This window comes from Balaenoptera musculus, chromosome 16 (genome assembly GCF_009873245.2).
Source record: "Balaenoptera musculus isolate JJ_BM4_2016_0621 chromosome 16, mBalMus1.pri.v3, whole genome shotgun sequence".
In the NCBI taxonomy this organism is placed as follows: Eukaryota; Metazoa; Chordata; class Mammalia; order Artiodactyla; family Balaenopteridae; genus Balaenoptera; species Balaenoptera musculus.
In genome coordinates this window covers 57,463,933-57,486,673 of record NC_045800.1, presented here as the reverse complement: position 1 = coordinate 57,486,673, position 22,741 = coordinate 57,463,933, and the positions used below count along the sequence as shown (strand labels likewise).

At 49.3% G+C, this 22,741-nt stretch overlaps 1 protein-coding gene across 9 annotated transcripts in view; it reads right to left on the bottom strand.

Moving 5' to 3' along the window:
- KCNMA1 (potassium calcium-activated channel subfamily M alpha 1) overlaps window positions 1-15,194 on the bottom strand; it is a 745,231-nt gene extending 730,037 nt beyond the window's left edge. For 2 of the 9 annotated variants that reach the window (XR_005016904.1, XM_036829454.1), the window contains exon 1: window positions 14,441-15,094. Coding sequence is in view for 8 of the 9 variants with exons in the window: in XM_036829454.1 (XP_036685349.1) it covers window positions 14,441-14,812 (372 nt within the window). In the remaining variant the exon portion in view is untranslated. Of the gene's footprint in view, window positions 1-13,476; window positions 13,769-14,440 lie in introns of those variants that run through there. The other 7 variants (XM_036829449.1, XM_036829450.1, XM_036829456.1 and 4 more) reach the window with 6 other exon arrangements.
- Window positions 15,195-22,741: the final 7,547 nt, after the last annotated feature.

Below are 22,741 nucleotides of genomic sequence, written 5' to 3'. Positions count from 1 at the left end.
CATGGGTTCGGGCCCTGGTCTGGGAAGATCCCACATGCCGCGGAGCGACTAGGCCCGTGAGCCACAACTACTGAGCCTGCACGTCTGGAGCCTGTGCTCCGCAACAAGAGAGGCCGCGATAGTGAGAGGCCCGTGCACCACGATGAAGAGTGGCCCCCACTTGCCGCAACTAGAGAAAGCCCTCGCACAGAAACGAAGACCCAACACAGCCATAGATAAATAAATAATTAATTTTTTTAAAAAAAACTATGTTTTTATCCAAAACTTCTAGGAAGGCTGATACTCAGAAAAATACCCCAATATGTGTTCTGTGCCTCCACCTACCCCCCTACCCCAGCACAGGGATATAGTATATGTGCCCTGGTTCATAAAATGCAATCATGTATTATTTGATGTGAATCTCATAGCAGCCCTACAGTTGTGCAGTGAGCAACCTGCACAACTGCACACAGCACACCTGCCTACCAGGTAGAGAAAAGGTGAATTAACCTACTTTCCAGCAACGGAAACCAAGGCATAGAGAAAGTAAAAGGACTAGATAACCTTTAAGGTTTGTTTCTATCTGGATAGTATAGAACTCTCTGAACCTGTCCAAGGGATCTCACATCTCACCTAAGGATGGATGCCTGAGTCTCCACACAATGACTCCTCTCCTCAGTCCTATGTCTTCACAGTTTCCTTCACTCCGTGGCAGGGATGAGCTGAGCAGAGCCCACCTACCACTACAGGAGGTATGACGTATGATTGTAGGTGAACAGTGCAGTGGTTAGACACATGAGCTCCACTGCCCACGTGCCTGGATTTACACATGGCTCTGCCCTCACTAGTGTGTGACCCTAGGCAAGTCACTCAACTTCTCCACACCTCTGTCCTGTAAAGGGAGGATGATGATACCACCTATTTCACTGGGTTGTTGTGAGGATTATATAATATAAAGAGCTTAGGAACTACAAGACACACAGTAAACACTCAAAGTTTGTTATCCAAAAAAAAAAAAGTATTATGTATGCCTCAGTCTTCTAATCTGTAAACTGGGAATCATAAAGGTGTTCACGCCACAGGACTGTGTTGAGGTTTAAACACCATAATAAACATAAGGAGTTTTAAAAGAGTGCTTCATGCATAGTAACTACTTTCAAGAGTTTATTAATTTTTTTTCCCTAAAAAGCCAGTTACTCCAGTTCACATAGAAAGACTTAGCAAAACAAAAGTGCCAGTAAGTGTGGAGATCAATGCAATGTCTGAAGAGGGAGAGAAAAGGCCAAGAGAGAATGTTTGAGAATCAGGTGCTGTTTTCTAAAACAGGTGGTAGGGACTTCCCTGGTGGTCCAGTGGCTAAGACTCTGTGCTCTCAATGCAGGGGCCCAGGTTCTATTCCTGGTCAGGGAACTAGATTCCGCATGCTGCAACTAAAGATCCCGCACGCAGCAAAGAAGATACTGCATGCCGCATCTAAGACCCAGCGCAGCCAAATAAATAAATACTTTTTAAAAATAAAATAAAACAGGTGGTAGACAGGCTGTACTAGCAATTACAGCTCTCTTTTTTATATAAATTTATTTATTTTACTTATTTTTGGCTGCGTTGGGTCTTCGCTGCTGCACGCGGGCTTTCTCTAGTTGCGGCGAGTGGGGGCTACTCTTCGTTGCGGCGCGTGGGCTTCTCATTGCAGTGGCTTCTCTTGTTGTGGAACACGGGCTCTAGGGCGCATGGGCTTCAGTAGTTGTGGTGCGCGGACTCAGTACTTGTGGTTTGTGGGCTCTAGAGCGCGGGCTTAGTTGCTCCGCGGCATGTGGGATCTTCCCGGACCAGGGCTCGAACCTGTGTCCCCTGCATTGACAGGCGGATTCTTAACCACTGCACCACCAGGGAAGCCCTACTGGTCTCTGTTTTAAGCGAATTCTTTCAGAGGTCAGGAAGCAAAGAGAAGCAGGGATGAAAAGTCACTGGTGGGGCAGGGAGGAAAGAACGGAAGCGCTCACTTGCCGGCTTCTCTTTTCACCGTTAAAATTGCCGTCAAGCCTTGCCTAGCATTTAAACAGCATCATCCCTGGAGATAGCTGTTTCAGTTTCATTACAGTCTGTGTTCATAGAGTACAAATAGAAATCTTCGTGATTTTATTAGTTTCCATGCAACTCAGGAGAGATTTGCATGATGACATTTCAGCTCCTGACTTAAAGAAGGGACCAATTGAGAACAGAGTGCTTGCATTGCCTGTCGCTGGAAAATGAAAAGCTTCCCAGAGTTTTCAAAAATCTCTGTCCTATCTGGTTCATGGCCATAAATCAACTGTTCGGTCCTGCAGATACAAAAACTACGTTCTTAAATTTTTAGTTCATTTTGTAAGGAATACTTGCAGGATGTCTGCACCCTCCAATAAGAGTTAAACTACAATACAGAAAATCTAAGGAAGTATTTTTTGTCTGGGCCTCGTCAAGTCCGACCATCATCACCAATTTGCTCAGTAACACCCAAAAACTACCTGGCACTCTGTGGATCTGTGAAGTGTTAATGTAATGTAGCTGTGACAAGTTGAAATTTAATATATGGCCCCAGTAGCATAATCTGATTAATGTTATATAACCTAAGAGACTATTCAGCAGGTCTGATGTGCTAGCTGCTTACGACTTGCGGGAGAGATAGGTATTTCAGAAGTTACTGACCCCATCAGATACCCTCTCCTTTGCCACAGAAACTGTGGTCATCTTATTGCTGATTTTGGCAGCTGGAGTGCTTCGTGGAACAGGGCTGTGATGAACGTTCTCGCTCTGGGGTTGCCTTTTGGGGCGAGTTAAGGAAAAACACAAAAGTAAGTGGATTTGCATGACCTCCTCTTTAATCAGATGTTTCTTTTTATTCCCAACCTCAACAAAGCCAACCTATCATAGTGTACTGTTTATAGTCTAGTCTATAATCTAAGACCTTTTCAACCTTTCCCCCACACCAGAAATTAAAATTAAAACCTCAATAGTGGTGCGGCCATGTCATTAGAAGTAATAGCACAGGGACTTCCCTGGTGGCGCAGTGGTTAAGAATCCGCCTGCCAATGCAGGGGACACGGGTTCGAGCCCTGGTCCGGGAAGATCCCACATGCTGCGGAGCAACTAAGCCCGTGCGCCACAACTACTGAGCCTACTCTCTAGAGCCCGTGAGCCACAACTACTGAGCTCACATACCACAACTACTGAGGCCCGCGTGCCTAGAGCCCATGCTCCACAACGAGAAGCTACCGCAATGAGAAGCCCGCACACCGCAACGAAGAGTAGCCCCCGCTCACTGCAACTACAGAAAGCCCGCGCACAGCAACGAAGACCAAACGCAGCCAAATAAATAAATAAATAAATAAATAAATGTATTTAAAAAAAAAAAGTAGTAGCACAGTCACAGAAAACTATTTGAGTTGTTTTTTTTTTAATGACAAGTTTGACTGTATCTCCAATGGGGTCCGTGTCCCCAGACTGTAATTCTTAAATATGCCACCTCATTGAAGTCAATATGGAAGTTCTGGGGACATGTCAATCAAATTTCACTCTTGGGATTCATAGAGGCACCAGAACTACTCCCTGGGCCCACTGCCTTGAGTAAGTTAGTCTTGGGTTCTTTATCAGGTAAAAATGATAGCTTTGAAATCTGACTGAAGAAATGGCTGTATATTGAAATCACTGAATCAGAGAGCATGTTACATATGAGAAAACTGGAGCCCAGAGACAATCACTTGCCTAAGATACCGTAACTACTCATATGTCAAAATCAAAAATCCAGTGGTCCTTTAACTTCACACACCATCAAACCAGACTTGATGGGCAGAAATGTTGTTCAGTCTGTTCTTCTTCTCTCACTGTGGGTACCATCTAAATCAAACAAGGCCAGCTGGGGGGCACTTCTCCTGGGACTGCCATTTACCAATCCTCAGAGGAAAGAAATCAGCTGCCCCACCAACAAACACAAGCACCATGGTGAAGAATGTGTCTGAAGATAATGATAGTCATCTCCAGGAAGTGGGTTTTAGAGGGATTTTTTTTCCTTTTTTAAAAAATTTTAATTGTGGTAAAATAGACATACCATAAAACTTACCATCTTAACCATTTTAAGTGTACAGTTCAGTAGTATTAAGTATATTCATATTATTGTGCAGAACCTTCTCGTCTTGGAAAACTGAAATTCTATATCCATTAAACAACAACCCCCCGTCTCCCCCAGCCCCTGGTAACCACCATTCTACTTCTGTGTCTGTGCAACTAGGTGCCTCATATAAGTATTGTAGGATCACACAGTATTTGTCCTTTTGTGACTGGTTTATTTCACCTAGCATAATGTCCTCGAGGTGCATCCGTGTTGTAGCACACATCGGAATTTCCTTCCTTTTTCCAAATGAATAATATTCCACTGCAGGTAAATACTACATTTGTTTATCCATTTATCCATCGATGGACATTTGGGTTGCTTCCACCTTTTGGCGATTACGAATAATGCTGCTATGAACAGGGATGTGCAAGTATCTTCTTTTGGATATGTACCCAGCCGTGGAATTGCTGGGTCATATGGTAGTTCTATTTTCAATTTTTTTGAGAAACCACCATACTGTTTCCCACAGTAGCTGCATCATGGTGCATTCCCACACACAGTGCACCAGGGTTCCAATTCCTCCACATCCTCATCAACACTTGCTGTTTTCTGGGTTTTGATGTAGTAGCCATCCTGGTGGGTGTGAGGTGTCCTTTTTTTCTTTAAACACCTCTCTGTCTTGCCTACATTTTCTACAGTGAATATATATACACTTAGGATTAAGGACAAAAGTGTAAAACGCAAATTGAAAAAGAAATCTTACGGGGAAAATAGGGTTGCACATGAAGGTAAGAAATGGATTTCTTTTTTAAGACAGGCGAATTATTGACTTCTCTTATGGGTTCAGCTGGAGACACCATTCCTATACTCTTCAAGAGTCTTACCACCTGCTCAGCTGTGGCTGCCACAATCTATGAGGGAAACGGTCGTAAGTTATGGGTAGCTAAAGCAATTCCTCTAAGCACTAGGAGGAAAGTGCTCCCAGATGCACAAAGAAGAAAAACAATGTATTAAGCGGTGGCCAGCTAATGTTGGTCGTGAAAATCCCCAGCCCTCGGATAAACCCTCTCATCTTCCAGATCTTTCCTCCGAGTCTTAAGGGCCCTTGTCTCAGTTCTCCATTCGCTAATCATTGTGCATCTACTTTTTCTCCTTCCAGAGCCACAAAAAGTCTACTTTCCAAAGTCACGTAAAGGGAAAACAAACTCATGCAGCAATTTCTCCCAAAGAGAAGAATTCTGCTCCTGCATAAACAGGTATACGAAGAGGAAGAGCCCCCAGAAACCTTATAACCCCTGGTGTCTGGGCCACAGGGCCACACAGGCCCCACGCTAGCAGTTCATTAGAGGGAACTCACTTGAAAAGCTAAACTCTTCCAAAAGGGAAAGCACTCTTTCCACTGGTCTTTATATAATGCTGCACACCTTAAGCATGAGGTCACTTGTCATGATTTATTCATTAAGACAAAGGGGAAGGGACTAAAAACAAAATCCATCCAATTATGTATTTATCCAACCTCCCAGATGAGAAATTCTACTTTTCTTTGTGTGAACATCTCCCTCTCCCCGCTGCCCTCCCTCACCCTCCCCTCTTGTATTTTCTCTTTCTTTTCTGGTTTCTTTCTGCTCAGCAAAATAGGAGAAATGGCAGCAGTAGTGTACAGAAGCCCAGAGGAGAAGAGATAAGATGAGCAGTTGGAGAGGAATAATCTTCAACTCTCGGAGCAGCTGTATTTAAATGATCCAAAAAGAAGCTCAAGATCACTGTCTGTTTTCTCTCCTTTGGGAAGAGCCAACACCTAGAAAGCAGAGTCCAATGCGGGCTTCTTAACAAAGGATCTGCACTCTACATCTGGATCCCTGGTATTGCCCCCAAATCACATCTGCTCTCAGCCAAGCCCAGCACTAAACTCTGAAAGAAGCTGAACTTTGGAATCACTGGGCACATTCCAGTGACAAAGAGGCGACCCAATGGCTCAGGGATGGCCAAATCCTCACCCACAGCTTCTGACAAGACCTGACACATTGCACAGGACAAACGACCAGAACCAACAGCCAGGATGGGCTGCTGTGTAAACCCTGGGGAAGAGGGCATGGGGAAACCTCACCGCCTCTGGAGAAGAAGGACATCGGGCAGTCACGAGAGAGAAAAAGGTGGTTTGCACGGTAGCAACAAAAGTTAAGGGCATTCTACATCTCAAGAACATTGCTGACACTTAAACCCCACCCAGCTCTGGGCCTTCTTGGGCCGGATTTAGAATTTGAAATCTATCACCTACCAAGACATGTTCTGTGTGTCCTAGAAACAGCCGAGAAGCAAAGAGGGGCTAGTGCAAGGAGAAAGACCTTTCCATTCATGCTTAGGTGGGTTTGTGCCCCATGGAATGGTGGCCTCAGAAGGCCATGAACAGCCCTGTCCCTTCTGGAGATGGGGCCGAGGGCTTCCAGCACTGGCGCTGGGGAGGAGGTAGGACCCCGACCCCAAAGCACCTTTCTGCCCCTATGACGTCACAATTCCACGTGCTTCTCATCTCGCGAGATCAAGCCTCTATTTGTTGTCCGCTAACCTGCAAACTTCAGTCCCTCTGCTCCTGGACTTGGCAGGAATCACCAGGAAAGAAAGGAAATCAAGGAAAGGATGAAGAACAGAAGGAAGGAACACAGGCGTTCCTGTTAATTACCTTCGAAATACCCAGCGTCAACTGGATCTGGCCCCCGGGAAAACCTGGTAGGGAGGCCAATGAAACAGCATAAAGAATACCAAGTAAATGAGATGTTTTAAATAATTTCGCTTTTGGCCACGTAAAGAAGCATTAGTCATACAGGTAATGAGATCTTATGGGGAGATGATTCGGAGGCTCGGCTTGACAACGTGAAGTATATCCCTTCCGGACCTGGAGTGCCAATTACATTTCCAAATTGGCAATTAGACATAATGCCCCAAATAATGCCAAAAACAAAGCAAATTCTATCTTCGAGCAGCCATTCTTTTGAAGCTGTCCTTCTGCCCCCCGCCTGACTCATCCACCTCATGAACAAGTGCTCATCGTGAACAAATTCTTGTTACCCACCGGTCAGGGGAGACCGGTGTGGTATGAATAATTAAAATCCAGAAATGACTCAAGCCCATCCCCTTCACCCAGAGTTTCTCCATAGCTTCTAACAAATTACCCAAAAGAGCAGCAAAATGTATTTGCACCTACAACATTCCCACGCAGCCTCCCACAGACCACTGTGAAAGGGCCCTCCCAACATATATCTGTGCTTGTATTTGTATGACTCAGTTACTGCCCTCAGGGGGTTTGAGGCAACTTGGAGACCAGACATGTGCATACCCCATGAGAAGATAACTGAATTTTTCCGTCCCTTCCATCAAACAAACTGGGTCTTATTTTTATCCCTAGCACCTAGCTTGGTTCCTGGAACAGAGGATGCACTCCCTATGTAATAAAAGCCAAAACAACAACACTAATAACCACAAGATTTATTGGGGACCTACTGTGTGCCAGGCATCATGCTAAGGCCTTCATTTAAGCTGACGATGCTCATGATAAATGTTTATTCCAAGTTCTCCCCTTTGACGATGGAACAACCCAAAAAGCACATCTCCAGGAAAAAGCCCCTAACAGTATGAGCTGTGAAAACCCTGACAGTATGTTGAGAAAAGGAGCTACTTCCAGTTTCATCTGCTGGAATTCTCGAGAAGTACCACTGGAGGGTGGCACAGCACAGTGCCGCACGTCTCTTCCCAGTCCGTGATCAGTTCTTGAGCCCAATCCTTTCACACTGCACCCTCCGTTTGGAAAAGCCCACCGAGGTCCCTATGGAAAATCAGGCTGGCAGTTTTACTGCCTGCTGACTTCAAACAGTCCGGAGGGAGCGGCCAACAGCTGGCTTCCTGGAGCATCGCCACAGTGCAGCCCTGGCTCCACCACGAGCCTCTAATTCTGCAAGAAGGTGGTTTGGCTGAGTTGCCATCCAGGACTGCGGAAAGTCCCCTTGCAGCGTGACCCATTGGCGCGAGGGAGAGCCCACAGGCTGATGGGCGACGCACAGACCACACCCCCATAGATCTGCAGGATGCTGCTCTGGTCACCACAACCCAACCCCAAACCAACAGCGCTGTGGGTTCCTAGGGAGCAGACACCCGCACAATCAGCTTCAGCAGGGAGCACCCAGACTGAACTGCAGCAGCGCGGAGAGGCCTGAGCCGAGTTTTCTCCACCTGGCTGTCCTGGCACAGGGAACCTTCCTCTTCTCATCCCTCCCCACTGCTGAAGAGCTGAGAATTTCCATACTTAAAAATAGCCCTGTCTTCAGAGAGGGACTGCCTGGAGACCGAGGCAGGGACCAGATCCTTGCTTCTCAAAGCACGGTCTGCTCAGCATCGGCATCACCTGTGTCTCGTCAGAAATGCAGAGTCTCAGGCCCCACCCTGGACCTTCTGAATCAGAATCTGCATTTTAATGGCTCTCCAGGTGATTCGTGTACATGTAAAGGTGCGAGAGGCCCCAGGAGTAGACGGACTAGATGCTCTCTGGCCATGGGAGGGAGAGATGTAATACCCCAACTGAACATCCCTCGAGCCTTCTCCCCGGAGTGCTGGGACACCCCTGCCTCTCAGGCTGGGGCCCCCGAGCTTCCTTCTCCATGTGCCCAGGGCCAGGGTTCCACCCACTCAGAAGCATCTCAAAAAAGGGCACTCTCTTGATCTGCTCCCTGCTGTGCACAGAAAGGCTGTGTGATTTCAGAGGTCCTGCGGGACGCTGAACTTGCCTGACCCCCCAGCAGGTCTCATGGAGACCAGTGCTCCCCGCAGGGCTCCAGGAGCTGTGGCGTCACGGCACCAACACAGCCCTTCTCACCGGAACCACAGAGGCGTCCTTGCAGGGGCTCCACAGCTCTGAAGTCCCAGGAAGGTGGAGCTGGCTGCTGTGATTCGCAGGCTAGCACGGCCACTGCCACTGTGAGCTGGGACACCGCTGCTGCCCACATTGGGAAGAAGGCCCTGGCATTGGAATCCAATGCCAACGTGACTGCCTCAGCACCAGGCTCCTCTTGCCCTGGTCAGAAAGAGATACCCAAAGCAAGTACTCTCTGTACCAGGCACACAGTGAATGTCCCCATCCAGGGAAGAAGATAATGGTGAGCCTTGCCCTTGGAATCCTTTCTCCCCCAGGCCAAACACAAGGACAGCTCTTGCTTTCCTCTTGATGCATGTCTGGACAAGGCCCCTGGGCACCCGGAAATAGGGCCAGCGCATAGCTTGCAGTCACCAGTGTCCTCCTAGGAAATGCTATAAAGTGGGGTCCCTAAGAGTACCTACCCCAAAGGGCTGAGCTCTACTAGGACCCCCGGTTTACAGATGAGGAGACTGAGGCACAAAGCGGTGAAGTCCTTGCCCAAGGTCCCAGGCTGACCTTTGGGTGCTACACGGCGAGCGTGACATCTAGGCCCTGCTGCTCAAAGTGAGCACGGCCAAGAGCAGTTTAACCAATTCCTCTCCCTTGGGACTTCTCCCAGCGCATGAACTGCAAGGGCAAGTGCTCCACAGAACACACTTGGGGAAATAACTACTCTGGAGGCCATCAGGGTAAAGCTGGTCTGAGTAGAGAGCACCCTGGCGGGGAAACTGTTACATCGTCAGGGGAACAGGTCTGTGGGCTCTGGACTGGGGAGAACAGGGGTGGAATTCATCCTTTCTCAAGGGACATTAGACAGCCACACCTGCCCACCAAACCTTCCACTTCTGCTACGTCTGCAGCTCCTGCAGCCCCACGATGACAGTGCTCACCCACTGACTTGCCCGCCATCAGAGCACTAGCCATGCTGCCAAGCCCTCGGCCATGGAGCCTTCCCAGGCTGCCCTTCCCCGACCTGCCAGCCTTGCAACAGCCAGGAGCTAGGAGCCCAAATCTCAATCTGACCCTAACTGGTTGTTTGACCCAAGGACAACTGACTCCAGGGTCTAGAGGTCCCTTTTGGTCCAAGAGTTCTATTTGTCGTAGTCTGTGTCCTTCCAGGGCCAGAAGTTCAAGGAATCAAGGAGAAAATTTAAAACCTGCCACTTTGCGGAGCTATGATAGCTCCCATTTACAGGCCTGCTAAGTGCCAGGCATTTCCTGGGTGCTGTATACCCAACATTGTCACTCCTTATAAGAATACTACAGGGGTGGGATAGGGAGGGTGGGAGGGAGGGAGACGCAAGAGGGAAGAGATATGGGGACATATGCATATGTATAACTGATTCACTTTGTTATAAAGCAGAAACTAACACACCATTGTAAAGCAATTATACTCCAATAAAGATGTTTAAAAAAAAAAAAAAGAATTCTACAAAGTAAGCATCATTACGCTCTTCTTACATGTGAAGAAACCATGCTTAACAGGGCTGCCAGCCACAGATGCCCAGCTAACAACTGTGGAATCCATGATTTGCACTTGGGTCTGTCTCACTGCAGCATCTCTACGGAAGTGTGCATTTCCACAGGGAGAGCCAGGAACAAGAAGCAAAAGTTCTCAGGACAAGGGAAGGTCACCTGGAACTCCCCTGTGCCTGGGACCTGAGCACTTCTCCAAGGCCCCCCTAAGTGATCCGAAGGAGCATCTGAAGGTCGTCCGATGCAGACTATCTCCAGGATGAGATGAGGCACCAGGGCCAATCTGGAATCAAGAATTCTGAGGCACTGAAGTTCCAGCCCTGATTGGATGATGCGTCAGGCCAGACCCTGGGTAATTACCAAGCCGTAATGGGATCTGATGTTTATATTAGTCACGAGTCTAACAGAGAAAACGTGTTGTTTTCTCAGACACAGCCATGGAGACAAACCTCCATAATTCATTATATGCAGACCAACCTTAATCAAGCCCAAACTTCTACAGGGAGGACAGCTCCAGCTGAGACCAGGATGAGTCTATGACCCACAGCAAACCACAGCTCCATAGGAAGCTGGCCTCAGTTTCCCCAGGCTTTTAAAGAAAAGCAGACTGTGGGCTGGAGGAAGAGCAGAACATGGGAATAAAGACACAGAAGCACTCCGAGGCTGGAGAGTTACAGAACATGTTCTGAGCTAGAAACTTTACCCATAGGTCACCAACTCCTTCTACTGTCTTCCACTGAGTCCCAGGGCAGGAAGGGACATTAGCACTCACAGAATTCAATCCCACATTTTACACACCAGGAAAGAGACCAGAGAGGTTAAACTACTTCTTCAAGGTCACAACCTTATTCAGGCTGCCAGAGCTGCTCCTTGTTCACCACAGTCTACGACTGGCTTAGACCTTGAAACGTCACGGCCAAGTAAAGAGAGGGCTCTGATGAAACCCAACAGAGAAAGAAACAATGATGTGAAAAAGTACAGCAAAGAATATAGTACTGGAATGACTGTGCCCAAATTCCCAACTGGGGGAAAATGAGATTCTCTTTCTTCTTTATTTCCTAAAGAAATCCACATAACTATTCTTTTCAGAATAGTAAAGTCATTCACGATTTGAGATTCGGAGGCCAGAGGAACTAAGGATGAGATGCCTCATGATGTACATCCAGTTTCAGGTTCCTTTGATCAAAAAGGATGGTGCAGTCCCAGAGGCCAAATGCTTGTGATTCTGGAGCTCCTGCTGAAACTTATACCCCTAGAATTTCAGATGCTAAAAAGACCAGTCTTCCTCTGGACCCTAGCTCCGGGTCAAACCATCTTGGGGCTGAACCAGGATCAGGGTGAACATATCTGAGGCCTGGTAGAATACTAAGGAAAAGCAGCCTTAGTTTGCTTGAGAAACCCAACACTAAAATAATTATTCCAAACTGAAGCCAAATGCATTCTTCTGACCAGCGTCTTGATGACTACCAAATACTTGGAAAGCAAAAAGAATGAAGGACAAAAAAAAAAAAAAAAAAAAAAAGAATGATTGCAGTAAAAATACAGACCTCAAGATTAGAAAGAAAAGCTTATAAAAGGCCTAAGTAACTACTACTGGGCAAAATGAGATGGCTACACACACTGTTTAACTGAGCAAATCAAGGGGCAAGTATTACGAGACTCTGGGCATGTTTTAAAGGGGACTCTAATGGTACCAAAAGTGACGTGATCTCATTCTATACTGGCCTCACATCTTCCCAACCAACTGCAAGCATCTCTCATCCCAGATGATTCTTTGTAGAAAGTTCCAGTTTAGTCAACTCAGCATGTCTTGGAGCTACAAAATATAGCCTAATATATAGGGATTGTTTTTTTTCTAATGATCATTGCCAAAAACGTATTTTCTTGAGAAAACTTACAGAGGTTATGCTTGGTCATCATTTAAGAGACTCTTTATGTGAATGATCCAATCAGCATTTCATCAGAAGCACTGCAATAGCACTGATGTACCCCCTAGAGTAAAAAGACTTTAGAAGCTGTGTTTAAAACCCCAGGATCACAAAAGCACTGAAACTTATTTTGACTCACTGAAAAAAAAGTTTTCATTATGATCAAGCCTACCCAGTTCCTGAAGGATAAGGAGGTCGTTAAAAAGTTCCCCAAAATCACTCAGTCTAGAAAACGCTTGAGATGCATGCGACTACAAGTTCTCTTTCCTCTAACGGTAGCACGGAATCTCAGTAAAGGAAAAACACTCGCAGACTAAAGACTGGTGGGGAGGCAGAGGAGAGGGAATGTGTGAATAAGAAGACTATATGAATAAGCACTGGTCAGGAGGGCTAGGCAAGGGGCTGGGTCTAGGGGGTCTCAGGGTTAGGATTTTGCTTAACCTAATGGCTTCTCTGGAATGTGGGTGGTTTTCCACCTTGACAAGTAAGGAGAAACTGCTAAGGCCAAGAAGGTAACTCCAGAGAAAACTGACTGACTAACATCTGGAGGTCTCCGGAGAAGTAGGAGGAGGAGGAGGAAGCGAATGATGGCTTTTATTTTTCTCCCTTATTTCCAACACACCAGTATTTTCCAAAACACAAATGTGCTACCACAAAACACAGCTGAGCTCCAGCACCCAACACAATGTATAATTAATGATCAGGAGAGAGAGAGAGAGAGCTTCCCTTCACCCTTGTGTGTCACCCATAGCCCCCATCTTACCTACTCCCTCCCCGTAGCAATTAAGGAGGCTGCTACAAGTTGCTGTGCCCCGTGGAAGTTTGAGGTGTCCTCGGATTAACTTTATTAGAAAAGGTGTGAGCATTCCCACCGAGATGTGCCACGGCCTTGCACTGTTCCTATCTCCCTTTGAGCTTCCCTCCCTCTGAAAATGCTGGCGCTGGTTAGTCCCCTAGGTTAAAAATCAGTCAAACATAAAACAGCTTGGTCACTCTTTTTTCCAGTTCTTTCTTTTTTATCCTGCAGTTTTCTATGAAAAACTGCCCGCCACCTCACACCTTCAGCCAGTGGGGTGAGGGGCGGGGGGTGGGGGAAGAAGACATCTCTAGGGCCACGACGGCGACAGACCAGGCAGTCAGCCTAGCAACCAAACATAAGGTGTAGTGAGCCTCGGTGCTGGTGGGCGTCTCTGCGCCAGGAATAGCTTAAGCCGACATCCAGCCACCTCAGAAGCGTCGGGGACGAGGCTCGCGTGAAAACCTCGGCCTCGGCGGGCTCTCGGGCGGACCTCCCGCTCTAGCTCCACGCTGCCGGGGGCACTTCCGGGGACCTGAAGGCGGTGGCAGGGGGGCGAGAAATACAGATGCCGAAGAACTTGCGGTGGGGGTGGGAATCTGCTCCAAGAGTCGGAGAGGGAGGGGACATCAGTTTTGCGACCTCGCCACATTCCTAAAGTGGCAGCATCCGCGGGTTGCCTCCAAAACTGGGATGCATCTCCCCAACTTTCTCTCGCCCCTCCAGGTCCCCCGCCCGTCCTCTGGTCATGTTCCTCCCCTGGGATTCCCTAGTCCAAAAGATGTCCTCCCTTTCCCAAAGGATTTTCCTGCCCTTCTGATTTCACGAACTCATCTCCCCAACAGGTTTCTAAAGTGCGGGCTGACGTGCTCCCCCTCGCCCACCACAAGGAGCCGAGCCCGGGCAGGTGAGCCCCGCGGAACGCGCACCGAGCGGCCCCTAGCTTGCTCGGTGCCCGCCGGGTCGGCTCTCCCTACCTCCCACCCCGGCCCCAGCCGCAGCCACAAACAACCCTACAATAAACAAGGGGACGGGATTGGGCGTCCGCGTCCCGGAGCGCACCGGTTGGGGGCAACTCCTCACCCCCGGCGCGCCGCCCGAAGCCCCAGTAGGCGGGCGCCAGGAGAGCGGAGGGAAAGGGAAGGCGGCGAGGGGAAGGCAGGCAGGGATGGAGGGAGGCACGGCGCTGTGAGAAGCGAAGAGGTGGGCTGCAGGGGACGCCGAGAAGCGGCGGGGCTGGCGCAGGGGGGAGGCGCCGGGGCGCGCGTTACCTTCGTCTTGCCCCCGCAGTGGCAGCAAACGGTCCACAGGTACTTGAGCGTCCGCCAGAGCAAGATGATGAAGAGGCCCCCGAAGAAAGTCACCATGGAGGAGGCCAGGAAAGCCCACCACATGCGCTGGCCCCGGCTGTCGCACGGCACCTCCATGGTCACCGGGATGATGAGCGCATCCATCTTGGGCTCGTGGACCGAGGACGAGGAGGAAGAGGAGGAGGAGGAAGAAGAGGAGGAGGAAGAGGAGGAGGAGGAGGACGCGTCTAGGCTGAGATGGTTCGCGTGGATATTGCTACTCATTCTAAGAGCGCTGCCTCCGCCGCCACCGCCGCCGCCGCTGCTGCCGCCGCTGCCGCCACCATTTGCCATAGCTAGCAACGGGCAGCCGGCGCAGGGGCTCGGGGGAGCTCCTCCCGCCGCCAGCGCCACCCCGAACACCCATCAACAGCCATATTGCTGCTATTGCTGCCGCCGCCGCCGCCACGGAGCGCGAGGAGGGGGCGGGGAGGTGCCTGGGCTCGGGGAGCTGTGCGCGACCTGGCGGGGTGCGCGGAGATATATACAGCGGGCCGCCGCCGCCGCCCGCCCTCCCCCCGGCCGCCGGCCCGCCCGCCCAGGGGGGAGGGGGACGGAGCGCGCGGGCAGCTCCCCTCCCCGGCCCGAGCCCCGCTAGCCCCGGGCTGCGCGGGCCCAGAGCGCCGAGAACGAGGGGGCGCCGCGGGCCGCCCCCGGGCCCGCCCCGGCTCTGCGCGCCGGCCCGGTTGCCCGCCGCGCCGCGCCGCGCCGCCCGCCCGCGGTGCGCCACGCGTTTGCGCCGCGCGCTCCGGCCCGGGACCCCTCCCCGCACGCAGCCCGCGCCGCAAGCCCGCCGCTCTGGGCTTATTAGGCGGCGACTCGTTAATAATGTCTCATCAGCCCCCTGCCGGGCGCCCCCGCGCCAGCCCTCCTCTCTCGGCTGCGCTCGGCTCCCGCTCGCCGCCCCGGTGTGCGCCGGGCCGCTGCAGGTTCACCGCGCCCGGCCCGGCCCGGCCCGCCTACGCCGCCGCCGCCGCCGCCGCTAGCCCATGTTCCCGGGATCCCCGAGCCGCGCCGCCACGCCGCTGAGCCTCCTCGGCCTTCGCTCGATCTTCCTCCCCGCTTCCTCAGGCTCCTCCTCGTCCCCGTCCTCGCCGCCCGAGCCTCTCCTGCGCGCGCCCCGCGCTCCCCGCAGCCGCCAGCAACAGCAGCTGCAGCAACTGGAGCGGGCGCGGGCTCAGGCCGCCCGAACGGGAGGGGAGGAGGCTCGCCGCGCTGGCTCGCCTCGGCTCCGAGCTGCGCAGGGTGCCGGCAGACCCCTTGGCTACAGCCTGGCACGCACCCCTGAGCCGCAGTGCGAAAGGCAGAGAGCCCCAAATCCAGGCGCGGGACCCGACACCTCTCTCCAAGGTGCTGCGCCCCCAGCCGAGCGCCCTGGGGGACCCGAGGAGGATGGCCGGGCGCCGGTGGCGGGCCATTTTTCCCAAAGGAGCCCCCAGTGGGGAGGAGAGAAGTGACCAGCTGTTGATTGCACAGGCCGGATGCCCCAAGCTCCTCGGGCTTAGGGAGTGAGGAGGACCCTTCTCCAGGATACACACCCTCGTTCGACCCCTACCAACCCCTGTCGCTCTTCCCTGTCGCCTTCCTAGGTGCCCCAGTGCCCCCTGTGTTCTGGAAAGCAGGGCCATGCAGGGGCCTGGCAGGTGGTCTGTGGCCTTTGACAGCAGCAGGTGGTTTTTGTGCCTTTTCCTTATTAAGCGACAGAGGCTACCTAAGACAGTAGGCAAAGATGGGCAGGGCAGACCTGACCTCAGGGACAGTGAAAGCTCCTATAGACAACAGAGTTCCCTAATGTCACTCCCCTTTTATTCAGCCTCAGACTCCATCGTGTGAGAAGTGCAGCTCCAAGCTCCATTAAAGCCCACCTTTCCCCATTTAGGGTCTTCTGTCCTCCCCACTTAGAGGTGAAGAAGGTGTCTGGGTTTGTTCAGCAGCCTCTCCCTAACCACCAGGGGAAATCCCCCTTCTGATTCTCTCAACCTCTGCTCCCTCTGGACACTGCCCTTCCTTATGCTACCAGCTGGACCACAAGTTTTTCCAGCACTAATTAAAAGGAAGATGATCACATTCTCCCCTCATTGCCCACAGTGGTTTCCCCAAAGTTTCCAGCTCATTAGTTTAAGCCTAATTGGAATTCTCGGGTTGCTTTCAGGCCTTTCTGTGGTGAAGGCCAACTTAGCATCCTTCACTGTATAGGCCTGTGCTGTTTCTGCCTGAGCCAGAGTTCAGCCCCTCCCCTTGCCCTTGGAGGCCCTAGGATGCAGGGGAGGATGGGGCAAGGGAGGCCAAGCTGGGCAGAGAAGCTCAAGGGGATGTCTGAAGCTTCCTTCTCCTGCTTGATTCAGAGTACATTCATTGGGCTCAGGACACACATCCATTAGTACAGTCAAGGACAAAGTCAAAGGGGAAATGGAATGAGGTAAGAGTGCTTAAGTGTTTGGTCCTCAAAAGCAGTATGTAAAAGGGAGCTCCAGACAATATTTTCCAGAAAGTGAAATTGTCTGTCACCCACATGGTACCTGCAGCCCGGTCCTCCACGTTCAGAAACCACTCTGGGCACATCCCTGCCTCATCAGCCCCATGCATGCAGAGGCCCTGGGTCCTTCCCAGCCCTGGGTTGGGAGGATCAGCCCCAGAAGTGCTCAGGGGATGTGCAAGAAGGTGGCTGAGGCCCTGTGGTTCCTTGATTTATTAGCCTTCTAGATGGCTGTACTTTGCTGCCTTTGGGCCTCAGCATATGCCAGGAAAGTTAAGGACTTTCCTTACATTTTAGATTTGAAATTTAAAAACAAAACACCCGTAACACGAAAAGAGCAGCAAAGGATAGGACTGTCTCCCCAGTGGGATATGAAACCCCCAGAATGGATTCCCTCCCCCCATATAATTGAGCTTCCACAAACCAATGAATGCCCTCCAGGCTTTCCTGGACTTTCCCCACAGCCTGGGCTCCCTTCAGACACCAGTCCGGGGGCTAGTAGCAAGAGGCCGCTGACTGCTGTGACTTCTATCGCCCCAACTGCCGAATCTCCAGCTGTGTTTCTCCTCCATCATCACCTTCATCATCTCATCATTCTTGCAGAGGTTCTGGGAGGCCCCTGAGACATCATCTCCTCTGCTCTCTTCATCACTCGTCCCTGTGCCGACTGAAGCTTGTAGCAACTTCCGTGTTACACAAAAATGAGGCTTAGTCAGGATTCTCAGAGACCCTCACCATCAAAGTCAAGAAACTACTACTCCTACAATCCCCAGTTCTCACCACCTCCTGACTGGTGGGCACCAAATGAGAGAGTGGCCACCATTCACCACCACGCACCAGAAGTAGACCTCATCAGGCCATGGCCCAGCTCTCCCGCTACCTCCTTACCAACCACAGACTTCAGAAAACCTGGCACCTGACCTCACCAATTTAGGCCTCAAACTTAAAGGGAACCTTAGGTAACCCTTCATTCATTGTGCTTTCTCATTTGTAAATTGGAATAAAAATAAGAACTGCCCTGCCTACCTCAAAGGATTGTTTCTAAGGTTGAAAAGGAAAACACACAGATCTTCTTTGTAATTACTGTGACCCAAAAACAAACAGCCAAACATAGATCAGAGCTTCTGACCACCCCCCCCAAGCCAGTCCCTGTGTTTGTGTAGCGGGGGAGATGGGTACAGGCAAGATTGTCGCTCCCTGACCCACACTGCTGTCCTGCACCCCATGAGGCCCCTCAGTTGGGATGAGAACTGAAGCACAGCGCCTCTGCCTTCTGTTGCAGCCGTTACACAGCAGCCCACATGGACCCACAGACAGCTGGGTATGGACAGACTCCAGGGCGTTACACAGCCGCTCCAGGCCGGTGGGCCCTCAGAACCCTGACACGCACGCCCACTCCCCACCTTCCCACTCTCTGGGATGGCCTTGGGAATGTGAAGGCTATAGAGAAGCACCTACAAATTGCCCCGGTGCATTTCACCTCTTGTAGGTGTGTCTGCAGGCTGGGAATTGAGAGCCATTGCACAAGAACTGAAAGTCTTTATGAAAGTAGAAATTCCAACCTCCCCCGTTCTGAAAACAATACAAGCCACTTATTTATTTCTAGTCACATTTATAAGCTTCTCAGCGAGGAGGGCAGCCTCTTTATCATGTCAACATGTGGCTGTGGCAGGCATCACAGCAAACTGGGGTTTCACGTTTCTAAATTATTCTACTCTGAACAATCCCAACCGATTTAAAAGAAATAAATAAAAGTGCATAAACACACAAACTAAAAAGGCAGAGAGACTGAAGTAATAGTCAAGGAGAACAAAGAAGCTTATTTACTTAAATGTCAGCCCAACATCACAATTAACGTACATAGATTCCATTTTTTTCAGGCCTGGATCTACTTCCCATACTCTTGACATAAATCTGGGTGATTCCGCTCTAAAGAAGCCAGGTGAACTCTGTAAGTGATTTAGCGCCCTCTGGTGGTTCTTCATGGCACATGACATTATTTTGTGAATGTTCAAAAAAGGAGCTTATTAAAACAGAAATTTGAGATATGAGAATTCCAAAGAGAAAACTCTGCTGTAAAAATCTACAACCACAATAATATTAATTATCCAGTTGTCAGTCCTACTAGCATATACACTGTTGTGATAAAGGCGCTAACAGGGTTCACGTTGTCACCGTGATTTGATGTCAGATCTTCTAAGCTATAACTACTATTGGTAACCTAACACTCCTTAAATTACCACTGTGTTATCTTCTGAACGGCTAATAGTACTCTCACTTTCCTTACCCTAGTCTTTATAATCTCTTTATAGTGTCAGAAAGGGCAGTAGCTATTCTCCCATTTACTGGCAAGGAAACTGAGGCTTAGATCTGTCGAGTTATCACGAGAGACTGTACCTTTGGAGAAATTTCTCTCTTTGTGATTTATAACAAAAGAAGAAGACCACTGCAGCACATCCCTTGAAACCATGCTCAAGGGCCTCTGAGTACCAGAAGGGAGCACTCGTCCCCAGGATGGAGAGAGGGACTCAGAGAGCAAGCTTTGAGGGGTTTGTTTACTATAAATACCTTTTTCTACTTATAAGAATAATTCAGACTCATAAAGTTTCATAAAAGAGTATAAAAATCACCTAGATATATACAAATATAATTGTCTTTTATATGTTGACCTTATACCCTTATCAACCCATCTTTAATTTGAAAAAAAAAAAACCCCTATATTTCTCAGTTTCCCTTGCAGTGGGTGCGGACCATGCGACTAAATTTTAGCCAGTGGAATCTGAACAGACACTACATGCACTCTATAGGTTGTACGGTTAAAAAGAAGAGACATTCCCTCTATTTCCCATCTCTTCTCCCCACTGGCTAGAATATGGATGTGATGTTAGTTCATGAGGTTGAATAACTGCTTCTTTAGCACACAACAAATAGAAGGAGTCTGGTCCCCCAAACACCAAAGAGCTAGGACATCAGCCCATGGTTGTTTAGCTCACCCTATTAAGTGAGAGGGGGAAAAACTCTCACTTTGTCCCTGTTATCTTGTGGTTTGGAACAGCAGCCAAAGTATATTTCTTAATAAAGGAACTTAATATTTTCAGTTGTTAAAAAAAAAAGTCACCTAGAATCTCACCATTAACAGATAACCATTATTAATATTTTTAAATAAATTTATTTATTTATTTATTTTTGGCTGCATTGGGTCTTCGTTGCTGCACATGGGCTTTCTCTAGTTGCGGCGAGCAAGGGCTACTCTTCGTTGCGGTGGGAGGGCTTGTCATTAGGGTGGCTTCTCCTGTTGTGGAGCACGGGCTCTAGAGCCCAGGCTCCGTAGTTGTGGCACACAGGCATGTGGGATCTTCCTGGACCAGGCATCGAACCTGTGTCCCCTGCATTGGCAGGTGGATTCTTAACCACTGAGCCACCAGGGAAGTCCCACCATTATTGATATTTTTATATATTTCTTTCATGTGTTTTCTTGAGTGTGTATTTTTGCAAAATTAGGGTTAGGTTGAACATCTAATTTTTATTCTATTTTCCCTTAACATTACACTGTAAGCATTTTCCTCCATGTCATTAAATATCACAGATACTTTTTTTTTAATAATTGAATAATATTCTATTAGATGGCATACTGCTGACACTTAGGTTATTCCAAAACTTAACATCTTTTAAAATAAGTCCCAAACCTGTGTCAGTGATTCATACTAGTCAAAAAGATGCCCTGAAGATTTCCACAGACATTCTTACTCCTAGCCCCAGCACCTGTCTTCTAGAGAGGGTGCATGTCCAAGCCAACCTGCCTGTGGGCTACTTCCCAGCCTTGCCCTATATCAGGGACCTCATATCAGCCAGTTCCAAGTGAAGAATTTGGGAGCCAGGACATGGCACCCAGAGAAAATTCTCCCCTTTTCTCACACATGAAAGCCAACGGTTCTGGGGAAAATAGTGTCTGTGGTCCCACCATATCTTTCTCAGTCATTGTTCCCAATGCCAGCCAAGATACAAACTGAAAGAATGTAGCCTTCATTTCCCTAAACTATTGATACATCCATGGCTGGGTCAAAGTAGGCCCAACTCATGGACCATGCCCTGCTTAGAATTCGTCCTCCACTTCCATCCCATCAGACTTCTGGAAATTCCCGCCTCCCTTTCATCTCTGTGAGCAATGTCACCCCATCAGGACATCAGTACTGTGGACCTTGCCTCTGGGAGGTAGGCAGGGCAAAAATTCATCCACCCATTTTCACGGTGGGAAAAGAAGGCACCAAAGGAAAGAGGTTCTCCTCGGTACTCCTCACTTGTTCTTCTGACTCCCAGACCAATAGACTTTCTCATCCTTTTCTTAGAAGGTCCCTGATTTGATCTTTGCGAAAGCTCTGGTTCAAGATCTGGGCAGTCTAGAACTCAACTCCTCATCCCTCGTGCTCCAAGGTACTCGACTGACTACATTATAAAAGGGGTGGAGGTACTTCCCTGGCGGTCCTGTAGTTAAGACTGTGCTTCCACTGGAGGGGACACGGGTTCGATCCCTGGTCGGGGAACTAAGATCCCGCATGCTGTGCGGTGTAGCCAAAAGAAAAAAATAAGAAAAGAAAAAAAATATAAAAATAAACGGGATGGACTGTGCAGATGAATCAAGGGGTTTAATCCTGCCTCTGCCTAGAAGCTCTTGCCACTTGTGCAAAAACGGACAATGCTGAGGCCATCCTTCCCACTTACAAACCCTCTTGAGAATAAGGAGAGATGAGTCAAAAGTCAGACGTCTCTGTGGGTTTCACTGACTTCTAATTTTGACTTACACTGTTGGTGTCTGCTTTTGGCGTAACATTATCCAGAGCAGGATCACTTTGTTTCACACTGACAATTGGCCCCCCTTGAAGTCACATCCCTTCTTTAACTTTAGTATCTATCCCACAGTTGCCAAGCTTCCTGCTTCCCAAAGATGAGATCATAATTTAATGGCTTAACAAATTATAAACCATGGTATTTTAATGAGAGTTAAGGCTACCTGTGTGAAACCAAGAAATTCTGCTTTTGCAATATTTTTGCAAAAACAAACAAAATAAGACAAAATCCCAATCCAGCAATATCCTGGGAGTCACAGAAGAATAAGCCATTAAGAAAACACAGCTCCAAAAACTGGTGGCTGAGTTCAAGAGGAAAATTCATTACAAGTCTTTATGGAAGGAGCTTGCCACGTTTCAAGCTGAGTCCTTGAGTCTGCCACCAAGGGGAATTCTGCACAGTTGTCCTACTAATCCAGAGAGAGTGCTGTGCCAGTGCCTACAAGTCCAAACACAGAGAGCAGTGACCTCTGGCTTCTCCGGGTGCTGAAGCTGTTTGGCGGCATCTGCTGAGTGCCCCACCAGCTCTTCCTCCCTGGGGACCTCTGACATAGGCTTATATGAGCACCAACTTTGGATACTTTAGATACTTCTAGAAAGTATGCACTATGCAAAAAGTATGCATCCCTTGCACTATGCAGCTGGGACAGAGCAGACTGTTAGAGGCAGATTCCCCCGGGGCACATGGCTGAGTCTTTGCATTCAGAAAGCCCCGGGGACCCCCGGGATGCTGTGCTAAATGCATTCCCTGCGAGTCGCTGTGCTGGATTGCAGGCTTACGGAAACATCCCTTTGCTTATCTGTAAATCTCATTTTGTTCTTCCCTCCTTGCAACAAAATTGAAAGCTGTGAGTTGAACAAAGTAACGCACAAGTTGTCCTAACCATTCTGGGAACTCCCTGG